The 21,244-nt window shown below is 43.6% G+C and overlaps 1 protein-coding gene and 1 pseudogene across 1 annotated transcript; one reads left to right on the plus strand and one right to left on the minus strand.

Annotated features, from left to right (window-relative positions):
* Positions 3,305-6,894, minus strand: LOC8065751 (annotated as a pseudogene).
* On the plus strand, positions 13,580-15,514 carry LOC8065752 (GDSL esterase/lipase At5g37690). Its single transcript, XM_002436769.2, has 6 exons — positions 13,580-13,910; positions 14,011-14,138; positions 14,224-14,350; positions 14,436-14,548; positions 14,641-14,890; positions 15,015-15,514. The coding sequence occupies exons 1-6, from the start codon at positions 13,643-13,645 to the stop codon at positions 15,290-15,292; spliced, it is 1,164 nt and encodes a 387-aa protein (XP_002436814.1). The 5' UTR covers positions 13,580-13,642; the 3' UTR covers positions 15,293-15,514.

Here is a 21,244-nt window from a genome sequence, read left to right on the forward strand (position 1 = left end):
TTTAGAAAATTTGTCAAAGTTTAAAAAGTTTGACTTAAGATATGTAACACCCAAAATTTGGCTCTTTTAAAATTATATGAATTTGACTTTCGTAAATAATTTTGTGAGCATTTTCAATATAGGAAAATAAATAAATTTGGAGAAATTAAAATTAAATATAAGTTTAGGCAAATATTTTGTTGCATACATGCTGGTGCATTTCTTTTATGTGATGAGTGGTTTTGAAGAAAGGAATTTGAATTCAAAAATTTATTTGGAAAAGAGTTTGAAAATTTTGTTGGAAAATAAAAAGGAAAAACTTTTCTCTCTCCCCCTTTCCCCCTTTTCGGCCATTTTGGTCCAAAACCACGCGGCCCAGCCGGCTCCCCCCCTCTCTCTCTAGCAGCTGACGGGTGGGGCCCACCTGTCAGGTTCATCCCTGCCCCCAAACCGTCGCCCCGAATCTCTCTCTCGGTTGGAACCTCCAGGCCGAAGCCCCCGCGCCCACGTTCTCCTCTCCCCGCGCCGAGAGCTCCTTGCGCATCCGAGCACTCCCCTCCCCCATTCTCTCTTCTCCTTGCCCGTGCCCCGCTCGTTTCTGCGCAGAGAACCGTCGTCGGGAAGTTCTTCGTCGGCCGCGCATAGGCCGCCGTTCCGAGCCGTTTTCGCTGCGATTTGGCGCCGTGGTGAGCTTCATCTCCCTTCCCGCTCCCTCCCCCTCCTGTTGCCGAGTGAATCGTGGCCCGGAGTCCCTGTTCCGCGAGCTCCGACGGGACGTTCATGGCGCCGCCGTGAACCTTCTCGGAAACCGCCTCCTCGACCGCGTTTATGGGGTGGAATGGACTCGTATCGCTCTCCTCTTTCTCCCAGTTCAAACGGAATCGAAAACCGTGCACCGTAGCACCTCCTCCGCTCAACTCCGGCGAGCTTCACGCGGCTGACCATGGTGGCCACCGTGTTCTGGCCGGAGCTGCCGTCCCCTTCCTCTCTCTCTTTTTTATTTTTTTTCTTTTAATCCAGCGCGTTCATCTGTGATCCAACGGCCTACAATGCCCCGTACCCCTTCGAGGGCATTCTTGTTAAAGAGTCCCCCAAAAATTATTGTATTTGCACCGCAGTTCTCGGCCAGGATTTAATTTATTTATTTAAATTCGTTTAAACTCTGCTTTATTTACAGAATTGCCACCGCATTGTTTTAGCTATAAAATCGCCGTTTGAACTCCGAATCGATCCGTTCAAGTTGCGTTAGTTTCGTAATTTCGTAAGCTTCGCGTTGGTACCACTGTTGTTTAGGTTTACCACTGTTAGATTTCCTAGTTAATTACAAGTCCATAGATTGTTGTTGAAATCCCGTTGAAAGCGTAACTTTCGCGTCGTAAGTCCGTTTTTCGTGAATTTCGCGTTGACGTGATCGTAGCAGCACGTAGATGATTTTGGAAAACTTTTATTTAATTTATTTACTGCTGGTGTACTGTTCTAACTTTAGGAATGGTTCTCTTGCATGTTTGTCTTGGTATGCGTGATGATTGTGATGTATTGATCGAGCCTAGACGGTGAGAAGTATTTCGGGAGTCCGGAGCTCTTTGGGGATCAGCAGGACCAGCAAGATCAGCAGGAGTACGTGAACCAAGGCAAGTATAGCATGGGCCTACCTTGTTGTCCTACTCATTTTTAAGCATTTCACCCTGCATGTGTATAATATTGCAAACTATAAGGACATCCTAGCTGTTGATGACAATTACCTTGTTCCCAAGGGTTTTTATTGCATATGGGTAGAAGTGCTAGTGCTCTAACTCCAATTATATATGATCTGAAATCAGTGATGGAACCATGGTTAATTGATTAAACATGATTATGATAAATGGAACATAGGGCTATGGTACAAATGACTGTTGGTCATGTTGTCCTAGACCCTCCGTAAGGACTTATCTGTCGGCAAAAGCTGGGACTTACAGTGCAACCGGGAGAGTCACATGGCTCTGACTTTAGTTCAGTAATAGGATCTTTTCTAACTCGTTAAAGGTTACCCGAAAGGGCGCAAGAGGGGCTTGCCACTTTGGGTGTAGTGCTGCCCATGTTTCTATGAGTATAGCCGCGATGGAAATGTGCCATAGAAAAGGGGGGTTTTCTACATCTGCCTGCCGAGGAAACCTCGCGGCCCTAACTGGTTAGAATAGGCCTATGGAATGCTTCATAGTGTACCCTGCCCGCTCACCTTGGTAGTGTTTGGGGGTCGACGGATCCCGGGCATATGGGCAACACGACTCACGGTGAAAGTGCACAACCTCTGCGGAGTGTATAACTGTTATAACAGCCGTGCTCACGGTCACGAGCGGCCCGGAAAACTCACGGAATAACTGGTTACTGATGGCTTTATGGCACATGATGATGTGTAATTATGCTTTAATGTGACTTATTGACTTATTATGGTTCTAATAACTGATCATATGGGATATTTGGAAGCTTAAGCATAATCTATAATAATTAATGATAAAACACTGACCTACTAAAAGCTGATGCAGTGAACCTAGTTTAGCTTGTTTGAGCCTCATAAATCCTTATGCTATGCTTGTGGAGTACGAGATGTACTCACGCTTGTATATTTCTTTTCTTTGGATAAAAATCCCGGATGGGTAACAGATGGTGGTAGCTATGAGGACTACCCAGAGGACTATTAGGCTTGTGCTTCACCAGTCGACCTTTCCTGTGTGAGGGCCATGAGATAGTTATCTTAGAATATCTTATTTATATTTCCGCTGTTATGCCAGACTTTGTGATGTAATAACTACGTTCGTTGTAAACACTGCGATGATGGTACATAAGTTTATGCATTCAATTTCTTCCTTGAAATTGGGTGTGACAAGATAACTCTAAAATTTGTATGGACGGAGTATGACAATCGATCGAGAGTAGCAATAAATTGTAAATAAATATAGGCCTTGTTTAGTTCCCAAAAAAATTTGCAAAATTTTTCAGATTCCCCGTCACATCGAATCTTTAGACATATGCATGAAGTATTAAATATAGACAAAAATAAAAACTAATTGCATAGATTGGTCGAAATTGACGAGACGAATCTTTTGAGCCTAGTTAGTCCATGATTGGACAATATTTGTCAAATACAAACGAAAGAGCTACAGTGTCGATTTTGCAAAATATTTTGGAACTAAACAAGGCCATAGAGAGATCCAGTCCAGAACAAGAAGGAAGCAAATGTAATTAAATACAACGGCTAGCAGTAAACATGCAATTAATGCAAAGCGTATCCGATCCGGAGATCTAGATTCATCAATCAAATAATCAAATGATCGATGCTGATGATGAGCTAGACGAGGATGAGCTTGATGTAGTTGTCGAAGATGAAGTTGACGAGGACCTTGTACGCCTTCTCGCCTTCTCGGTGGGGTGGTAGCTGTCTCATAAGAGAGCATCTCCAACAACTTGGTAAAATTCACTTGTCAAATCTTGAGTTATAGCAAGTTGCTAATTTGTTTAGCAAAAGAAAAAAGGATATGTCTCCAATAAGTTGCTATTCTCACTTGATAAAAATAGAGGATGACAGATGAGACCCGCTCACTTGGTAAAAGAATATGTGTCTCCAACAAGTTGCGCTCGGGATAGTAACTTGGGATAGCAACTTGACAAATCTCGGCAGTAGAAATCTCTGGATAGCAACTTGGAAAATTTAGCAAGTTGAGATAAGGAGTTGTTGGAGGAGGATTTTTATGCTTTTAGCAAATTTGGTAGGATAGCATGTTGAATATCAAGTTGTTGGAGATGCTCTAGACCTTGTTTAGTTCACCCCAAAAATAAAAAAGTTTTCAAGATTTTCTGTCACATCGAATCTTTCGACACATGCATGAAGCACTAAATATAAAAAAATAAAAACTAATTACATAGTTTAACTGTAAAACTGCGAGATAAATTTTTTGATCCTAGTTAGTCCATAATTGAATAATATTTGCCACAAACAAACGAAAGTGCTACAGTAGCGAAATCCAAAATCTTTTCACATCTAAACAAGGCCGTACTCGTCGACGTCCTAGCACACAGCGGAGATGACGTCGTTGCAGAGCAGAGGACGGAGACCGGCCTCGAGAAGGCCCGTGCCGCAGCATCCTCTGGTGGACTGGGTGCATCATCATGTCGTAGAAGAATCCGTAGATGTCCATGAAGACAAGCAGCGTGCCGGGACCGACTCAGGGACCGACGGGAGCGGCACATAAAATTTTTTGGGCAGAATGAAATTTTTACAATTTAGTAGTAGGAATAGGGATAGATAAATAATATAAAAATAACAACTGATATGCATCATTTAAACTACTAGTATAGTGCCCATGCTAACGCCACGGCTTCATTTCAAAGATGCACATGAAAATAACTAAATGACAATATTTTTTGCTAAAATGAAAAATCCACATACATACTTTGAGCGAAGTAAAAGATTTGATTATCCCTTATATGCGTTGTCGCAAACTTTGTAAACCTTACACCTAATAAATCTAGTGGAATATAAACATGATGTAAAAGGGCAACATTAAAAGGAAAAAAGATAATCCATGCAACCCCACCGACCTGGAACCTGTGTCGTGGAACACATCATCGACTAATCTCGCCGCTCAAATCCCTCAACACACCCAGATCAAGCAAGCCAAGTAGTGGATGAGGAACAATTCAACATAGAGCACTCAAAAATTCACAGGTCCCTCGAAGATAGCAAAACGTACCTCGACATTGGGGTTGACGTGGCTGTCGAAGATTTGCCACGCCTTCACCTCGTGTGATCATGACCGCCATCTCCTAATAACATGTTCGGTTAATCCATACTCTAATTGCAAGAGAATGAGTAAGTAAGCGGGATAACTATACTCTAATTGCAAGAGAATTGAGTAAGTAAGCGGGATAACCATATTCTAATAGCTTGAACTAATTTAGGTTAAGAAAAATTGGTGCAGGTTCAAAGAATGAAAACATGCATATAGTAATAACCTGTATTGCAGTGCAGGTTAATGTGAACGAACATGTCATTAAGCAAATCACAAAAAAGAAAAGATTATTAAGATGCTCAATCAATTATCTGCATCCTATAACTATACAGATCCACATAAATTTGCAGATCTCAACCACCAAATTCAAGCAGCAGCAGCTGCTTAAATTACATAGCCAACGGCCCAACGCAGATCTAACCCCAAGTCTAAAGGGTACAGCTATAAAAACGCAATGCCACAAAACTAACTAAGCCACAATAATCTAAATGACGTGAATAAACACAAACCTATAGGAGGAGCAGTTGGCATAAGCGGATCTGACCTCATTCCTATTGCCAAACGCAGATCCCACGGCGCAACCCCTAGTCAGGCCAGCAGCAGTCACACCCAGGGAGCCAGGCCTGCAGACACGTCCATCTTTAATCCCACCATGCAGTGAACTTCTTGCTATACGAGGATCCATCTGAAGCATAGCAGCCAAAATCTATTTCCAGGTTGTGTGTAAAACAATATTTAATTTGCAATAACATAGTTTTCTCTGTACACCTTGTCCACAAGTCATTAATTTTTTTCTCAAGTTTTCTTACTTCTGCTTCTCTCTCAGCAATACGGGTCTCAAGCTCCTCTCCAGGTTTCAGACGTTTAATCTCTGTCTCAATATTTACTCCTCTCATATGCTAATTTAGTTAGCTTCCCTCTAAGATTATTCTGTTCAACATTCGAGTAGTGCAAATTTTTCTCAAGTCCAGTTATTTTCTCAGATATGGCAAGCTCCTTTGTCTGCAGCTCCTTGCGGGAACCAAGTTCTGACATTTCAGTTTCCAACTTTTTTTTGTTCTTCAAAGATTCTATTGCACTGTCATCCCATTTATTTGATCTAGCTTCCATCCCACCACTTGTTCCACCAGTCATCATTCTAAAATTAGTCAGCAGAATCCCATCAACAGTAACAACTTTATACCTTTCACCACTCTAACTTAAGGCTTTAGCTTCATCAAGTTTATCACAGACAAGTGTATTTCCAACAGCATATAGAACTGCTTTGTCCAAAACCCGGTCAAAATGAATGACATCAAAAACTAACTGCACAGATCCACCAAGAGTTCACAGTTTCTTAATTATCGGCTTCACACGAACTGATTGCAAGGGAATAAATGTCTGTGGAGGATGCCGATGCTCCTTCAGATACTTAATGCATTCCTTTCATGTGTTCTCGTCTTCCACTACAACTGCATCCATGAATTTCCCCATGGCAACAGTAACAGCAAGGTTATATTTCTTCTGTGAGGGCCTGCAAAGTTCAAGCATGCGGCCATGACGAGGATGCCGAGGGATCTGAGCTTGGCGTTGTACTGGTCCCAGGTGACTGGGTTGCCGTTGATGCGGTACTCACTGCCGCCGCCGCCGCCAGTGATGCTGCGCGTGAAGCAGAGCTCCTCCTGGTTGGATTGGCGGTAGAAGAGGCTGACGGAAGCCCTGCGGCCCTTGGCGTCCTTGTCGCGGTCGTGGATGGCATAGATGAGGTCTTGAGCTGCGCTCCGCGAAGGTGCGCTGAGCGCACGCCCAGCACGAAGCTGATGGCGTCCATCAGGTTCGACTTGCGGCGTCGTTAGGGCCGATGATGGCGTTAACGCCGATGATGGCGTTGAAGTCGACGAAGGGCCCAATCGTCTGCTCGCCCTTGTACGACTTGAAGTTCTCCACCACCAGACGGTCAATCCGACCGCCAACGTCGCCGCCCCTAGCCCGATAGTCGCTGCCACCATCTCCTCCCCTCCGCCTTCACGAAGTAGCTAGGGTTTTGGTTGGAGTGGGCAATTCGGAAACCAGAAACAGATGGGAGGTCGAGCAAAGGGACGAAGAACCGTGGAAACGCACGGGGGGCGGGGTGAGTTTGAAGCCGCATCAAACTTTCATTAGGAGCCATTGGATGTGTGATTGACGCGAGGCTGAGGGTGTATAAGGTCGTGATCATACTTCTAATCTGGGCCGTTAAATCTGTAGGATATGTACTGTGAGTCGTTGATCTTGCAGGTGGGATTTGCCTAAAGAGGATTTCAATTATAGTAGAGATTTAAAACTTATCTATTATGTGAACAATAAAATCTGTATAATAATAATAATTATTATTACTGAATAAAAAGGTTAGTCTTAAAATGGCTAACTATGTTAATTTAAGTACTTCCATTATTCGTATGCTGATGAAATTGTTTTTAATATTTTAAACTATTTATAAATAGTATTTATTTTTATTGATCCTAAATATATTTAATTATTAAATAATTATTAAATATGTTATTTTATAAGTTGTTGTTATATACGGTGGTTATTAATTATATTCTTTACATACATAATAATTTTGTGCTACTAAAACTATCGATAGACATAAATTATATATATCTCTGTGTGTGTATTTGTTATTGTTGAAGGCCTTGTTTAGTTCCAAAAAATTGGCAAAACACACATTGTAGCACTTTCGTTTGTATGTGACAAATTTTATCTAATTATAAACTAACTAGGATCAAAAGATTCGTCTCGCAAATTACAGCTAAACTGTATAATTAGTTATTTCTTTTATCTATATTTAATGCTTCTGTACCGTAAGATTCGATGTGATGGAGAATCTAAAAAATTTTGTAAATTTTTTTGAAAACTAAACAAGACCCGATGTCTAAATGTGGACATTCGTTTTGCATTCGTATTCAATAATAATATTCGTATTTGTATTCAAATTTTAAATAAAAATATGGCAAATAATGCTATTCTTATTCAATTCTATGCGTATATCCGAATCAATCGTTAGACTTTCCAAAAATAAAAATTTCTTATTACATCAAATCTTTAAACACATGCATGAAGCATTAAGACCTTGTTTAGTTCACCCCAGAGACCTTACGGTTGTTCCTCCTTTCCACGACAAGTGGAGGGACTTGCAAGCGTCGTCTACCGTGCACGCCCTGTTGCTGTCGTCTGCTTACTCGTTCTTCAGGCCCACCGTTCATGCATGTGACACCCTAGCCTCGTGGGCCTTGTTTACCAAAAAAAATTTTGCAAAATTTATCAGATTTCTCGTCACATCAAATATTTAAACGCATGCATGAAATATTAAATATAGACGAAAATAAAAACTAATTGCACAGTTTGGTTGGAATTGACGAGACGAATCTTTTGAGTCTAGTTAGTACATGATTGGATAATATTTGTCAAATACAAACGAAAGTGTTACTATTCATATTTTGCAAAAATTTTTGAAACTAAACAAGGCCAAATATTTTGTGGTGCTTCTGGTGCAGACATATCGACTTCCCTTTCTGTGGTGCAATCAAATTGATGTGATGCCCTGATCAAAAAAAAAAGAAAAAAATGATGTGATGCTCGTGTAGCATGCCGTATCCACACTGTGGCTCTCAATGGCTAGATTAATAGCATCATCATGACCCTTTCATCAATGTTCAGGGAGGGCTTAAGCTTATTTCATATCTTTGTGGCCCTCGCCTAAGGCACCGCCAATGCACATTGTAGAAAACTATTTTCTTTTAATATACTGTTTGTTTGGCTGAAAAGTCATGTATACAGATTTATTATGAGAGAAAAACACTGTTGAATGGCTAGCAAATTCGACAGCTAAACTTAAGCGAATAGGCTCAAAGGCGCACAAACCTTTTGTATGTTCGAGAAAAAAATGACACTTTCATCAATGACACTGCTTGGGTTCGGTTGAATCCCACTGCCCATTCGTCTCTGCGACACCGTGCTCTCAATTTCTTCTTTATTCTAGAGAATGATGTATCAATAGCTTAGCAAGTTTGAGTTGTTGCATTATTTAGTTGTCAAACTGCATTATATTTCTATATGCAGAGATGCAAAGTTGCACTTACAAGGAGAATCTGATGGGAACCAAAAATTTCTACAAATTTCAAAAGGAATGATGCAAGAACATTCGCTCAGCATCCATCCTTTTAGTGTTTAGTGCATAAGAATGCAATCCAGTTTGGTTGATCACATATCCTGTCTAACTGATTTTATCTTCTTCATCTCTCCTTGTTAGAATGGAAATTTCTAAACTTATTTTAACAAAACCAAAGAAACCTAAGTTTAAGGTTGGAAAGTTACTGCTACATTATATTTAAATAAAAAATATTGAGAGTAGAATATTACTCATGACTGGCAACAACTGAATCTATATTATGAGAAAATGGAAGGTTCATACTTCTATTTGCTTCTATATTTACTTGGTTAGACAACTAAAAATGTGTGGAATAATACCATGTGTTGATAGACAACCATCACTTTTAATTGTAATTCTTGTCATTTCTTGTACTTAAGAGATAATGTTGTTCTTTTTACATTAGTCTTAGGCAATTGAATGTGGCGCTGATATCTAGATTGATCCGGAGTTGCTTTCAACTATCTTTTTCGATGTAATTATTGATGTACATAGACATGCCCGAGTACTCCTACTCGACCATTAGTTGACAGCGGCCTCTAGCAAGGCGTGTCAAATCCTATACATATGCAAAAGTACTGGACAAGCTCTAGGAGAATAATCTCTTTCTTATCGCATATTGAACTTACAAAAGGTAAGTCTTATTCCTAGCTATCATATCAGACGAACCAGCACAAACCATATACTTATTATTCCCTTGCCTGATGATATTTGGTCTAACTCATTAACACTTAACCCAAACACGGTCATGTATTTTTTGATCTAATCAACAGAGTGATCTAGTGATATCTCTCTCACACAGAGAGGGGCAATTTTCATATTGATTGTTTATGTCTCACAACATGTTTCTCGACAAACTCAAAAACCACCATCATAACTACCTAATTGCGAAGTAGCGTTTGATAGTCCCTGAGTAGGTCATTTCACATCTTGAAGACGTACAACAATCTCATGTCTAAGGACATAACATACATGATGTGAATAGAGGTAGTAATAACATCTCATGTTGGGTCAATCCAACCCCAAGTCATACATGTGCCCACATTATTAGTTTGACATCTCTATATCTATGACTTGTGAAAGATAGTCATCAACTAATACATGTGCTGATCTAATATTCATGTGTGTCCTCACACAAACTCCGGCCAGGGACAACTTAAGAATGACCATACAAGTAAAAGAGTTTTACAAACAATTCACATAATTATCAATCGATACAAGTTCGTTTTTAGTGGATATTCATTGAACACATAATATATGTCATGGATACATAGTAGTATCATCATCTCTATGATTACCTCTAGGGTATATTCCCAATATCTTCCTCCTGCAATAATGCTATAGAGCACTTGATGAATCCATATTTTTGGGTCTATGCAACACCATCACTCATCTGATACCATATTTTAGGATAGCCACAAACCAAATGACAAAATACGTATCATCATAGTTATTGTCGTAAAGGATAATGCCATGAGCCAGCTAATCAAACTCATCTAGATACTCAGGAACCGAACCTGACTATCAAAGTTGCTCAAACCGATTCATTTAAAGCTGGTACTGATCTTCATCAAACTTTCTCATGACCAAATCACATAGAGTGGACCAATTTGTGATCCAACCCTTCCTCTGCATGGTCTAAAGCCATATTGCTACAAAGCCTTGGAAATTGAGCACAACAAACCGAGTCTTGAGCGATGAATTGACAACATACACCTCGAAAAACATCTCGCAATTATCAAGCCAAAGACTTGGGTTAGTTCCATCAAATTTTGGAAATCATCTTTGCAAAAGGAGGAGGGCGAGGCAGTGGAACACAATCAAAGTCTCACTGCTAAAACAGAGTAGGGTGTGAGGCCTAGGAAACATACCCGTGATCGAGTGTTGCAGCTGGGGTCCGTAGAACACAGTACAGTCATCTCGGTGATCATTGCGTGAGCCATGCTTAATGACGGGTCTGTCATCACCTCCCATAGCGAACTACGGAGAGGAACTGGTGCCGAGTTCAAATCAAACTAGCCTAATGGCACTTGGGGAAGCGAATGTAGCAGATGAGGCTAGGATGTGCCATCGGTTGTGGATGAAACTGCTGCCACCACCGGTCGAGGGAACATTGTTGGAAATACCAGTGGAGGTTTAGGTGGAGGCGGTGGCGGTGGCGGTGGTGCTTCAAGCGCTTGCAGGCGCAAATTATCGAATGACTTATCTGCAGTCAACCACCATGACTCCAATCTGCTCAACTTGTCTAGAGTCGTGCATCATCTCCTAGAATCTAGAGAACTGTTGCATCATCTTCTCGAACCGAGTCAACAAATCCTCATAGATTTTTCCATGTCTTGCTAATACTTCGTAGGCTTCCTCTTCGGCGGCAAAGTGTGCTCGGATCAGTGTGATCCCAGACTCGTCACCGTGTTCACTACCGATCTGGCAAAGACACATACAACTTATGGGTTCATCAATCCTTCACCTGAAGGTGAAGAACGATGATCACCAGCCATCAGGGATTACTGTCATGATCAAGACAACAAGAATCAGCCACGGTGAATGAAGAGCTGTCTCTGATACCACTTTGAATGAAACGATAGTAGCAGAAAAAATAAGAACAGAGCAAGAACTGGACAAGAACCTACATTACTTGGTAACTGAATGATACCAAAAATGTAACTGAATGAATATAGGTTCATTGTTGTGATGATCGATATCTGAATCAGTGGTGTAATCGTGTAGTTATACCTAGCGCTATAATAAGGGCCCTTCATCCAGCTAACGGCACGCATGCCAGAATCCCTAATGACATCCCAAGCCCACGCCTTAGCCACTTAAATGCTTGCCGCCATCATCCTCCTTTGCTATTGTCATACGGGCTACAATACCAGGTCTCTTCTTCTTGACAATAAGGTTCTGGTTAGTAGAAAGGATTGTGCGACTGGTGGACAAAATTTAGCATGCCATTTTATTCCATTACAGAACATTGCCTCAACGATGGCTTGGATATAGTTTTCTTGCGTCTTTCAAAAAATAAAAAAAAAAGGAATACATGTTGAAACACAATTGGTAAAGACAAAATTCCTACACTGTACAATCTTGTTATGATCTAATGACTTGGATTAAACCAAAGAGTTAATGCCTAATATAATTCAAAATAGTAAATTTCAATGATAAATTAAGAAGATATCAACTTGATTCTTTTATGAATTTGGATTCTTTTCAAACCCATATTGTTGTTTTCGTCCGTCAAATAGATTATCTTTTTTTGTGTAGGAAATTAGAAAGGTAGCACGACAGTACAAGATACCTTACATCCAATTGACAATGTTTCTCTATGCGCTGTGCGCTCAGGTTACGGTGTTTAGATTCTAGGATGGGTTTATCGAAAATGTTGAAGAGGCCCCCTTATCCTTCCTTATACAATCCAGAGGATAGAGTTTAGTCATATTCGAATGGTCATGTTACTTGGCTTCTAAGAACATCTCTAACCGTTTGGCAAAAATTATTTCCCAAATCTTGTTGTTTGCCAATTGCCAAAACAATATGGGAAGAGAAAAAAGATCTTATCACCAATAGTTTGGCAAATTTTGTTTCTAAAAACTCAAAAATCTGCTAGCGAAGCGAAGAGCCCCGCTAAGCGAACGAAGAGCCCCACTAAGTATGAGAAGAAAGACTGATGCCAAGTACGTACGGAGCCCGCGCGCATTTTGCGCGCTAGACAAGGAGATATGCCAAGTTACAAAAAATAGAGAATTGAGATGTCAAAATGTTGGAGAGAGTTTTTTTTTCATTTTGCTAAAAAAGTTATAGATGAGAAGTTATGCCAAACTTTTGAAAATGCTCTAGTCTACGATTTGTCTTTCAAGCATTCGAGGCCCTTTTCTTTCCGTAGATCCGGTCCATCCATTCTCAGTTTAGCTATTTTTCCCCTCAGAGAGGGCACCGGGGCTCTACGCATACGAAAATCAAATCGCTACTTTTTCTTTATTTATCATTCTAAATTTTCTATTTATGAGTTATGTTAGACATGACCCGTCAGATCATCATAAAATTTAATGATATAAATTCTTTCATTTTTTAATTAATGTGAAAAATTTTAAACCCTCTCCACGAAACTAGTGGTTACTTTTAATACTCCCTGTAATAAGTAGATAGAAGATAGATAGGTCCTTTTATTTGGGCATTTGCACAAGGGTAGATTACTTGATATGGCTTGTCTCACTCCTTTTAGCTCATTTCAATCGAACACGCATCATTCGAGATCCTTGCCAAAGGACACAGTTTCTCGATTCGATTTATACTTTCGTGTACTGCCGTAATGACATTCCTAACCGATTTCTCTTCTACGCTCCCGCCAAGCCATCACGGGCGGCCAAGCCGGCCACACGGTAATTCCACAACCACCTCATCTACCACCCGTTCGGCCCTGCTCACAGGCCAATTCCTCACGTGCACCCTCTGCTTAAACTTGCAAAGCCTTTTCTCACACGGTTAGCTGCTGCGATTCTCAGTCACTACACCCAAACGTGAACACAAAACGTTTCTCTCTGGCTACCGGAAAGGCCCAAACTTGCAGTGAATGCCCACGACTTGAGGTGTCAGCGTCACTGGGCACTGATGCCCAGTTCATCGTAGTATAAGAACAGGCCAACGAGCACAGCCCAGGCCATCACCACTCGGCATTCAACAGAGACACACAGGCCTCTCACCACGAATTAGCCAAAGCTCACACTTGACAGCAATGGCTGCTCTGGCCGCCGTGGTCGTCCTCGCGCTTGCAACGGTCGTCGCCGGTGCAGCATCGACGCCGGGTGCTGCGGCTACGATGACGACGTCCAAGAGTCCGCCGGTGATCTACATTTTCGGGGACTCGATGTCGGACGTGGGAAACAACAACTACCTCCTCCTCTCCCTCGCCAAGTGCAACTACCCCTGGTACGGCATCGATTACAAGACCGGCTACCCCACCGGGAGGTTCACCAATGGCAGGACCATCGGAGACATCATGGGTAAAGAGATATAGCTCCAGCAGTCACCAGAGTAGAGTACAAGTATCACCACTGGTGGCAACAATCTGTGTTTTTAACTTGGACCAACTCTAACATGCAGCCGCCAAGTTCGGCTCCCCGCCTCCGGTGCCGTTCCTCTCCCTGTACATGACCGACGACGAGGTCCTCGGCGGCGTCAACTTCGCGTCCGGCGGCGCTGGGCTCCTCAACGAGACTGGCATTTACTTTGTAAGCTAAAGACACGACGTTATTTTGCTCATCGATCTAGTTTTTTCTCTGAAATTCCTCACCTTGCTACCGGCAAAACCTGCAGGTTCAGTACCTGTCGTTCGACAACCAGATATCGTCCTTCGAGCAGATCAAGAACGCGATGATCGCCAAGATCGGCAAGAAGGCCACCGAGGAGACTATCAACGGCGCAATCTTCCAGATCGGGCTCGGTAAGAGCAAAGACACCAAATCGCTCGTTGGATGCAAACCATCAGCTAGCTTTGACTGACACGACGCGAGCGCTCTGCTTCGCAGGAAGCAACGACTACGTCAACAACTTCCTGCGGCCGTTCATGGCGGACGGCATCGTGTACACCCACGACGAGTTCATCGGCCTCCTCATGGACACCATTGACAGGCAGCTGACGGTAAGCACCACCACCACCAGGCGATCGCATTGTATTGTACGCACGCATTATTGGCATTGCTGAAACTGGAAAATTAATTCTTGCTGTTGCAGAGACTGTACAATCTCGGCGCGCGCCACATCTGGTTCAGCGGGCTGGCGCCTCTCGGCTGCATCCCGTCGCAGCGCGTGCTCTCGGACGACGGCGAGTGCCTGGACGACGTGAACGCGTACGCCATCCAGTTCAACGCCGCCGCCAAGAACCTGATCGAGGGGCTCAACGCCAAGCTGCCCGGCGCACGCATGTACCTCTCCGACTGCTACTCCGTCGTCATGGAGCTCATCGACCACCCCCAGAAACACGGTAATCAATAACAAGCAGCACGCTCGCGACGCCATGCATGACAATGGCATTCCCTGCCTGCTCGATCGCAGCAGCAGCAGTGAGTAGTAACCGCCGCCGTCCATGCTTCCGGAATTGCGTGCAGGGTTCAAGACGTCGCACACGTCGTGCTGCGACGTGGACACGTCGGTGGGGGGCCTGTGCCTGCCGACGGCGCAGCTCTGCGCCGACCGCAAGGACTTCGTGTTCTGGGACGCGTACCACACCTCCGACGCCGCCAACCAGGTCATCGCCGACCGCCTCTTCGCCGACATGGTCGGCTCCGGCGCCGTGGTCCAGGGGAATGGCACGTCCCCGCCGCGAGTCGTGAGCGCGCCGACGCCGACGCCGACCCACGCCGCGGCGCCGCCGCGCAAGCCGTGATCTCCGGAAGCACACGCCTTTTTGTGTGGCAACGTGACCCCCGTGTGTTCCGTTAGTACCCACTGTTCCAAACGTGCATGTACTCCGTGCACCTAAGCACATGTGCTTGATGAAAATACAGAGAATATATATACTATATAGAGCAAAGTGTCGTCGTCATTGTAGAACATTTTCTCTGGCAAAAGAATGAAATGATGTCCCCAGTTATTTTTTTCTTTGAAAGACCACGCCCCCAATTTTTCAGATTTAAACATCCAAGAATCCAAGTTTTGTACCAGGCTCCTGTTTGGTGCATGACATAGATGAACCAATCCAAAATTTGAGAACGGGCCAGTCCACAAATATAAGAGCAAAAAAAATGGTGATATTTGGATTGTGGCCATGCCAAAAACACGAGTATTGTCGAAACCCAAGAGAGCAAAAAGGCATTTGGATCAAAACAATGCCAAATTTCCATCAATTGTGAGCATGTCATGTGGGTGTAAATATCACTATTTTTATTTAAATATATTCAACACGGATCTTGTTTTCTTAACAAAATTATGAGAAATGCTATGATGTATCTTTTTGAAATTTGGATAAACAACTAGGGCATCCGGAGTGTATATTTTTGTGGTCGACCATAGGATCATGAGGTGCCTCGTTACAAATTTTTTGTTATATAATCTTATCTTATTACTACTACTAATTAGAAGCTCCGACTGAGGCTCTATATTAACTCCCACCAGATGCACTAGGAAAAAGATAAATGCTAGAAATTCTCATGTTAATCAGAAACATCTAGCACCCAAAACAAAAGTTTATAGCCATCCATAACAATTGGATCTATTTTGTTATCTAAAAAATTATCCTCCTCTGCCATTATAAATTTTTTAAAAAGAAAAATATCTCGTTTTTAGAGGAAAAACGTTCTATATAATCCATCCAACTGAGTGGTATACGTTAAATATCATTTTTTTCCAGGAGAAAAATGATATCAAAATCCATCCAACCAGTGGTATGCACGTCCATGGTTAATAAAAGATATCGGAGGCAATCTATCTAGGCCAACAAATTCATCCAACCAAGTACCGGTATGTCCATGCGGTTAGTATATTATCGAATCCAATCTATCAACGCCAACAAAAAAAAAAACAAGCACACTTGCCAGACTGCCTTTATATATTTTGTGAGTCATCGTACTAACAGGACTCATGTAGTGTAACACCCAAAAATTTTATTTATTTCAAATAGATGAATTAAATTTAAATGAATTTATTTTATGAGCATTTTCAATATAGGAAAATAAATAAATTTGGAGAAATTAAAATTTATTGTAAGCTTAGAGAAACATTTATGTTGCAATCATGCTCGAGCATTTCTTTTGTGATGATTGTTTTAAAAAACAAAATATCTTGCTCAAGAAAATATTTGAAGAAAAAAAATTCATTTGGAAAATGTGTATAAAAAAAAGAAAATCCTTTTTCCCCCCTTCCCCTTCCTCTTTTCGGCCTGGAGGCCCAGCAACCCTCCCCGCGCCCCTTCCTGGGCCGCGGCCCAGCCGCCTCCCCCTCCCTTCCCCCTCTCTTGCTGGTGGCTGACGGGTGGGGCCCACCTGTCAGGACCATCTTCTTCCCCAACCGCCGCCCCCGCTCTTTCCTCTCTCGGTTGGAAACCGCAAGGCCGAAGCCCGCGCCCACGATTTCCCCCCCCCCGCGCCCACGATCGTTCCCCTCTCCCTCGCGTCTCGGTTAGAAGAAGAGGACGCCGCGCTGAATCGCCTCTCCCCCTCCCTCATTCGCCTTGCCTCTCTACTCACGCGCGAGCTCGGTGGTCCGCCGCAAAAACGCCGCCGCGTTTCTCCGAGCGCCGGCAAGCCAACCGAGCCGTCTTCGTCCTCCTTCTTCGCGCCGTGGTGAGCTTCGTCTCCTTCCCTGCTCCCTCCCCGTCCTTTTGCCGAGCGTTTGGAGGCCCGCTAACCCCCCGGCCACGCTCGCCGAAGTAGCCCGCCGCCGCCGGCCATGGCGCGGCAGCTCGGGTGCGTCCCGGTTCATTCCGAGGCCGGGGATGAATTCCCCTTGCTCTCCTCTCTCTCCCGGTGTCTTTGGATCGCAAAACCTCGCACCGTAGCGCCCTGTCGGGTTTCTCCGGCGACCTCCTCGCCGCGGCAATGGCGGCGCCGCCGCCGTCCCCTCTCCCTCCGGCGGCCGGCCCCCTCCTCTCCCCTTTTCCCCCCCAGGATCTAATCCTGGCCGTCCATTTCAAATCGGACGGCCAGAGACGCCCGATACCCCTTCGGGGAGAAAATAGCTAAAGAGTCCCCCCTAAAACTATGTTTTGCCCCGCAGTCCTCGGCCAGAGAAATTCCATAATTTCTTTATTTAATTAAATTCGTTTAAATATGCTTTATTTACAGATTTGCCACTGCAGTGTTTTGGCCATAAAATATTCGTTATAGCTCCGATTTGACCCGTTCAAATTGCTTTAGGTTCGTAATTAAGTTCTCTACATGATAGTACTGCTGTTTCTGTAGTTTGCAACTTTTTATTTTCAGGGTTAGGTTTAATTAATTAATTGCCTATAGGAAATCGCCGGAAAGTCCTAACTTGGTCGTTTTAGCTCCGATTTTCGTGATCTTCGTATCGATGTGATCGTAGCGAATCGTAGGTTCTGTTTTTAAGTATTTTATTTCATTTTTGATCTGCTGGTGTACTGTTCTAATTAAATGATTGTTTGCTTGTATGAATGAACCTGGATGCGTGTTGTTGTGTGGTACCGATCGAGCGTAGACAGTGACGTGTCCGTGGGTGATCCATTCTACTTCGAGGAGCAGCAAGACCAGCAGCAGTTCCCCTTCACTGAAGGCAAGTATAACATGGGTTTCCCTTGTACACCTATTCACTTAATTAATTACGCATCTGCATGTGTCTAATTTTGATAACCCTAAGGACATCCTAGCTACCTGACTAAACACTTATGACACCTATGGGAAGAATGCATGTGGGTAGCTTTGCTAGTGCTTTAATTAATTGAGACTTTATTATCACCCTGACTTTAATGAATATGATGATAAATGTTGGGAAAAAGGGTTATGGTGCAATTGACTTCGGTCGGGTTGACCTAGACCCTCCGTAAGGACTTCTCTGTAAGCGACAATCCGGGACATATAGTGCAACCGTGATGGTTATATGGCTCTAACTTTAGCTCAGTAATAGGATCTCATCTAGCTGGTTAGAGATTACCCGAAAGGGCGCAAGAGGGGCTTGCCACTTTGGGTATAGAACTGCTTCTGTTCCTATGTGTATAGCCGTGATGGAAATGTGCCATAGGAAAGGGGTTCTCTATATCTGCCTGCCGAGGAAACCTCGCGGCCCTAACTAGTTAGACGTGGCCTATGGAAGGCTTCATAGTGTTCCCTGCCCGCTCACCTTGGCAGTGTTAGTGGGTCTTGCAAACCCCGGGCATATGGGTAACACGACTTACGGGGAAAGTGCACACCTCTGCGCAGAGTTCGATCAAACTGGTATACTAGCCGTGCTCTCGGACATGAGCGGCCTTGGACCCTTACGGAATAGTTGGGTGTGGATGGTTATGGGAAATAACTTGTGAAAATCTGACGCATTGATCGTGATGATTAATGTGGTTTAACCGTGATGGTGATGGTGTTACTCGTGAAGGTTGACAGTGTTATTATCATGTGCTCATTTGGGTTAATCGGAAGTTTAAGCATAATTGATGATTAAATAGGATTAAAACATTGACCAACTAAAATGCTAACTGCAGTAGCCAGTGTCTGACCTTTTGAGCCGCATAAAATCCTGTGTTTTGCTTGCGGAGTACGAGATGTACTCACGCTTGTCTTTATATTTCTTTTTGGACAAAATCCCGGATGGGTAACAGATGATAGCTACTACGAGGAATTCCCTGAGGACTTCTAGGTTGGCGATCTCCAGTCGGTCGTCCCTGTGTTGGAGCTATCTTATCATAGCTAGTTATGAGTTATAATTTTGCGTTTGTCGCAGACTTCGATATATTTGTGTTGCAATATCGTTATGTAAGACACTTGTGATGATACATTGGTAATTTATCGACTTGTGTGCGCGACTATTCCTGGGGCGCACATGAGATTATTGTACTCAAATTTATCCTTAAATTTGGGTGTGACAAATTGGTATCAAAGCAAGGCTGACTGTAGGACGCAAACCTAGGTAGAAACAGTCGATTTAAGGGTTTTTATTTTCGCTTTATTTATTTCACTGCTTACTTTACTGTCTTGTTATTTTATTAAAAATTATATGTTCTTACCCACTGTTCTATTTATGTAAACATATTGATTCTAATTTTTAAAACAAAATTTATAGATGCCTCGTCGCAGCGCAGCCGCGTACCGTGCCCTCTTCGTCGCCGCCCGTGCTCTGCCAGTTGCACCAGCACCAGCTCCAGTACCTGCACCTGCACCAGCACCAGCACCCGTACCTGAGCCCGAGGTCGTCGCCTCTGGTGGCGGCGAGGAGGAGGAGCCTATGGACACGGGGTCCCCTACGCCTACACCTTCAGCTCCTACACCAGTGGCGGTACCGATTCCGCAGGCTGCCGCTCCAGTTCCACCTGCGCCTGCACCACCTGCACCTGCACCACCTGCGCCTGCACCCCACGCGTCGACGGGTTCAGCACCGACGCCTCAGTACCCACAGGTTGTTCTAGAGATGGGATGGACCTCCAGGAACAAGTTCATGGAGGCGGACGAGGACGCTCACTACCACACTCTGCTCACGGGTGTGTTGGCGAGCTACTACCCGGAGTTTGCTACCTTTGCCAGGAGCACAAGCACCCGTTGGAGAACACTTACTGGAAGGCCGAAGTGATCATCATAGCTCGGAACAACGTCGACAACTCGGACGAGGTGGAGTCCATCCACGAGAGCAGGGTTAGACGTGCTTCCGCCTACGAGAGCATGGAGGATGCAGCTCAGGCCGCGTACTTTCACTACCATGGCCGCCGTTTTGAGGCCATGCAGGAGGATAGGTACCGGTTCCTTCCTCGCAACGACCCAGATGGCAGGACATGGCATGTCCTGGCACCTCCTGCTGGTGACCCTACCCTGGATACGACTGTGAGACACGTCAGTGCCATTCAGGAGATGAATGTGGCACTGAGGCAGGAGCTGCGTGTTGCGCAGCAGGCGGGGAAGCGCCTCCAGCGTCAGGTGGATGAGCTGCGTGGTCAGCTTGGACAGCCACCCATCTACAAGAAGAAGCCCCGCAAGTTCGTTCTCCAGGATAGAGCTCCTTAGATTTCCCCAGTACCTTCTAGATTGACGCTAGCACGAGTATTTCAGTAATGTGTGGCATGTGAACTTTAGTGAGTTGCTGTTTGTGTTGATGAACAATTATGATTTGGAGTTTTGTTTGATTGTGGAAACATGTGGGCCTGTCCGCATGTTTCTAAACCTTAATCTTAGAAGTAAATGTTGTTAAATTCGAGGTTGGGTTACTATACCTTGTCTCAGTCATGCTGTTTCTGGAGCAGTCTGTGATGTTTATTCAGTATCTCATTATCGGTTCAGTCAAAAATTACGAAATTTTTATGGTGAAAACTAGACTGGTATATCTTTAATCTCCAACTAGAATCACCTCATTATCTGTTCGGATCTGTGAGATATGTCCGTTTTAATCTGCTGCACCTGCGCAGACTGAGCACCAGAGCAGAATCTGATAAACCACAATTTTGATTATGTTACTGATGAAATCAGTAAATGTGGTCTGAATAAAGTTTGTAGAGAATTTCTTAACCTTTCCAACGATGTATACCATGTTCCTATTGGATCTATAAGTTCTGAGATAAGCACGGATTACTGACTTGCTGAGTTTGAAACTTGTCCAGAAAACTGCTAGACTTGTTTTTATTCATTATAAGCGATGAATAATTATTTTTTGGAAGATCACTAAAAGCCGTGAATCTTTGTTGGAAGCA

Source organism: Sorghum bicolor, chromosome 10 (genome assembly GCF_000003195.3).
Source record: "Sorghum bicolor cultivar BTx623 chromosome 10, Sorghum_bicolor_NCBIv3, whole genome shotgun sequence".
NCBI classification, from domain to species: Eukaryota; Viridiplantae; Streptophyta; class Magnoliopsida; order Poales; family Poaceae; genus Sorghum; species Sorghum bicolor.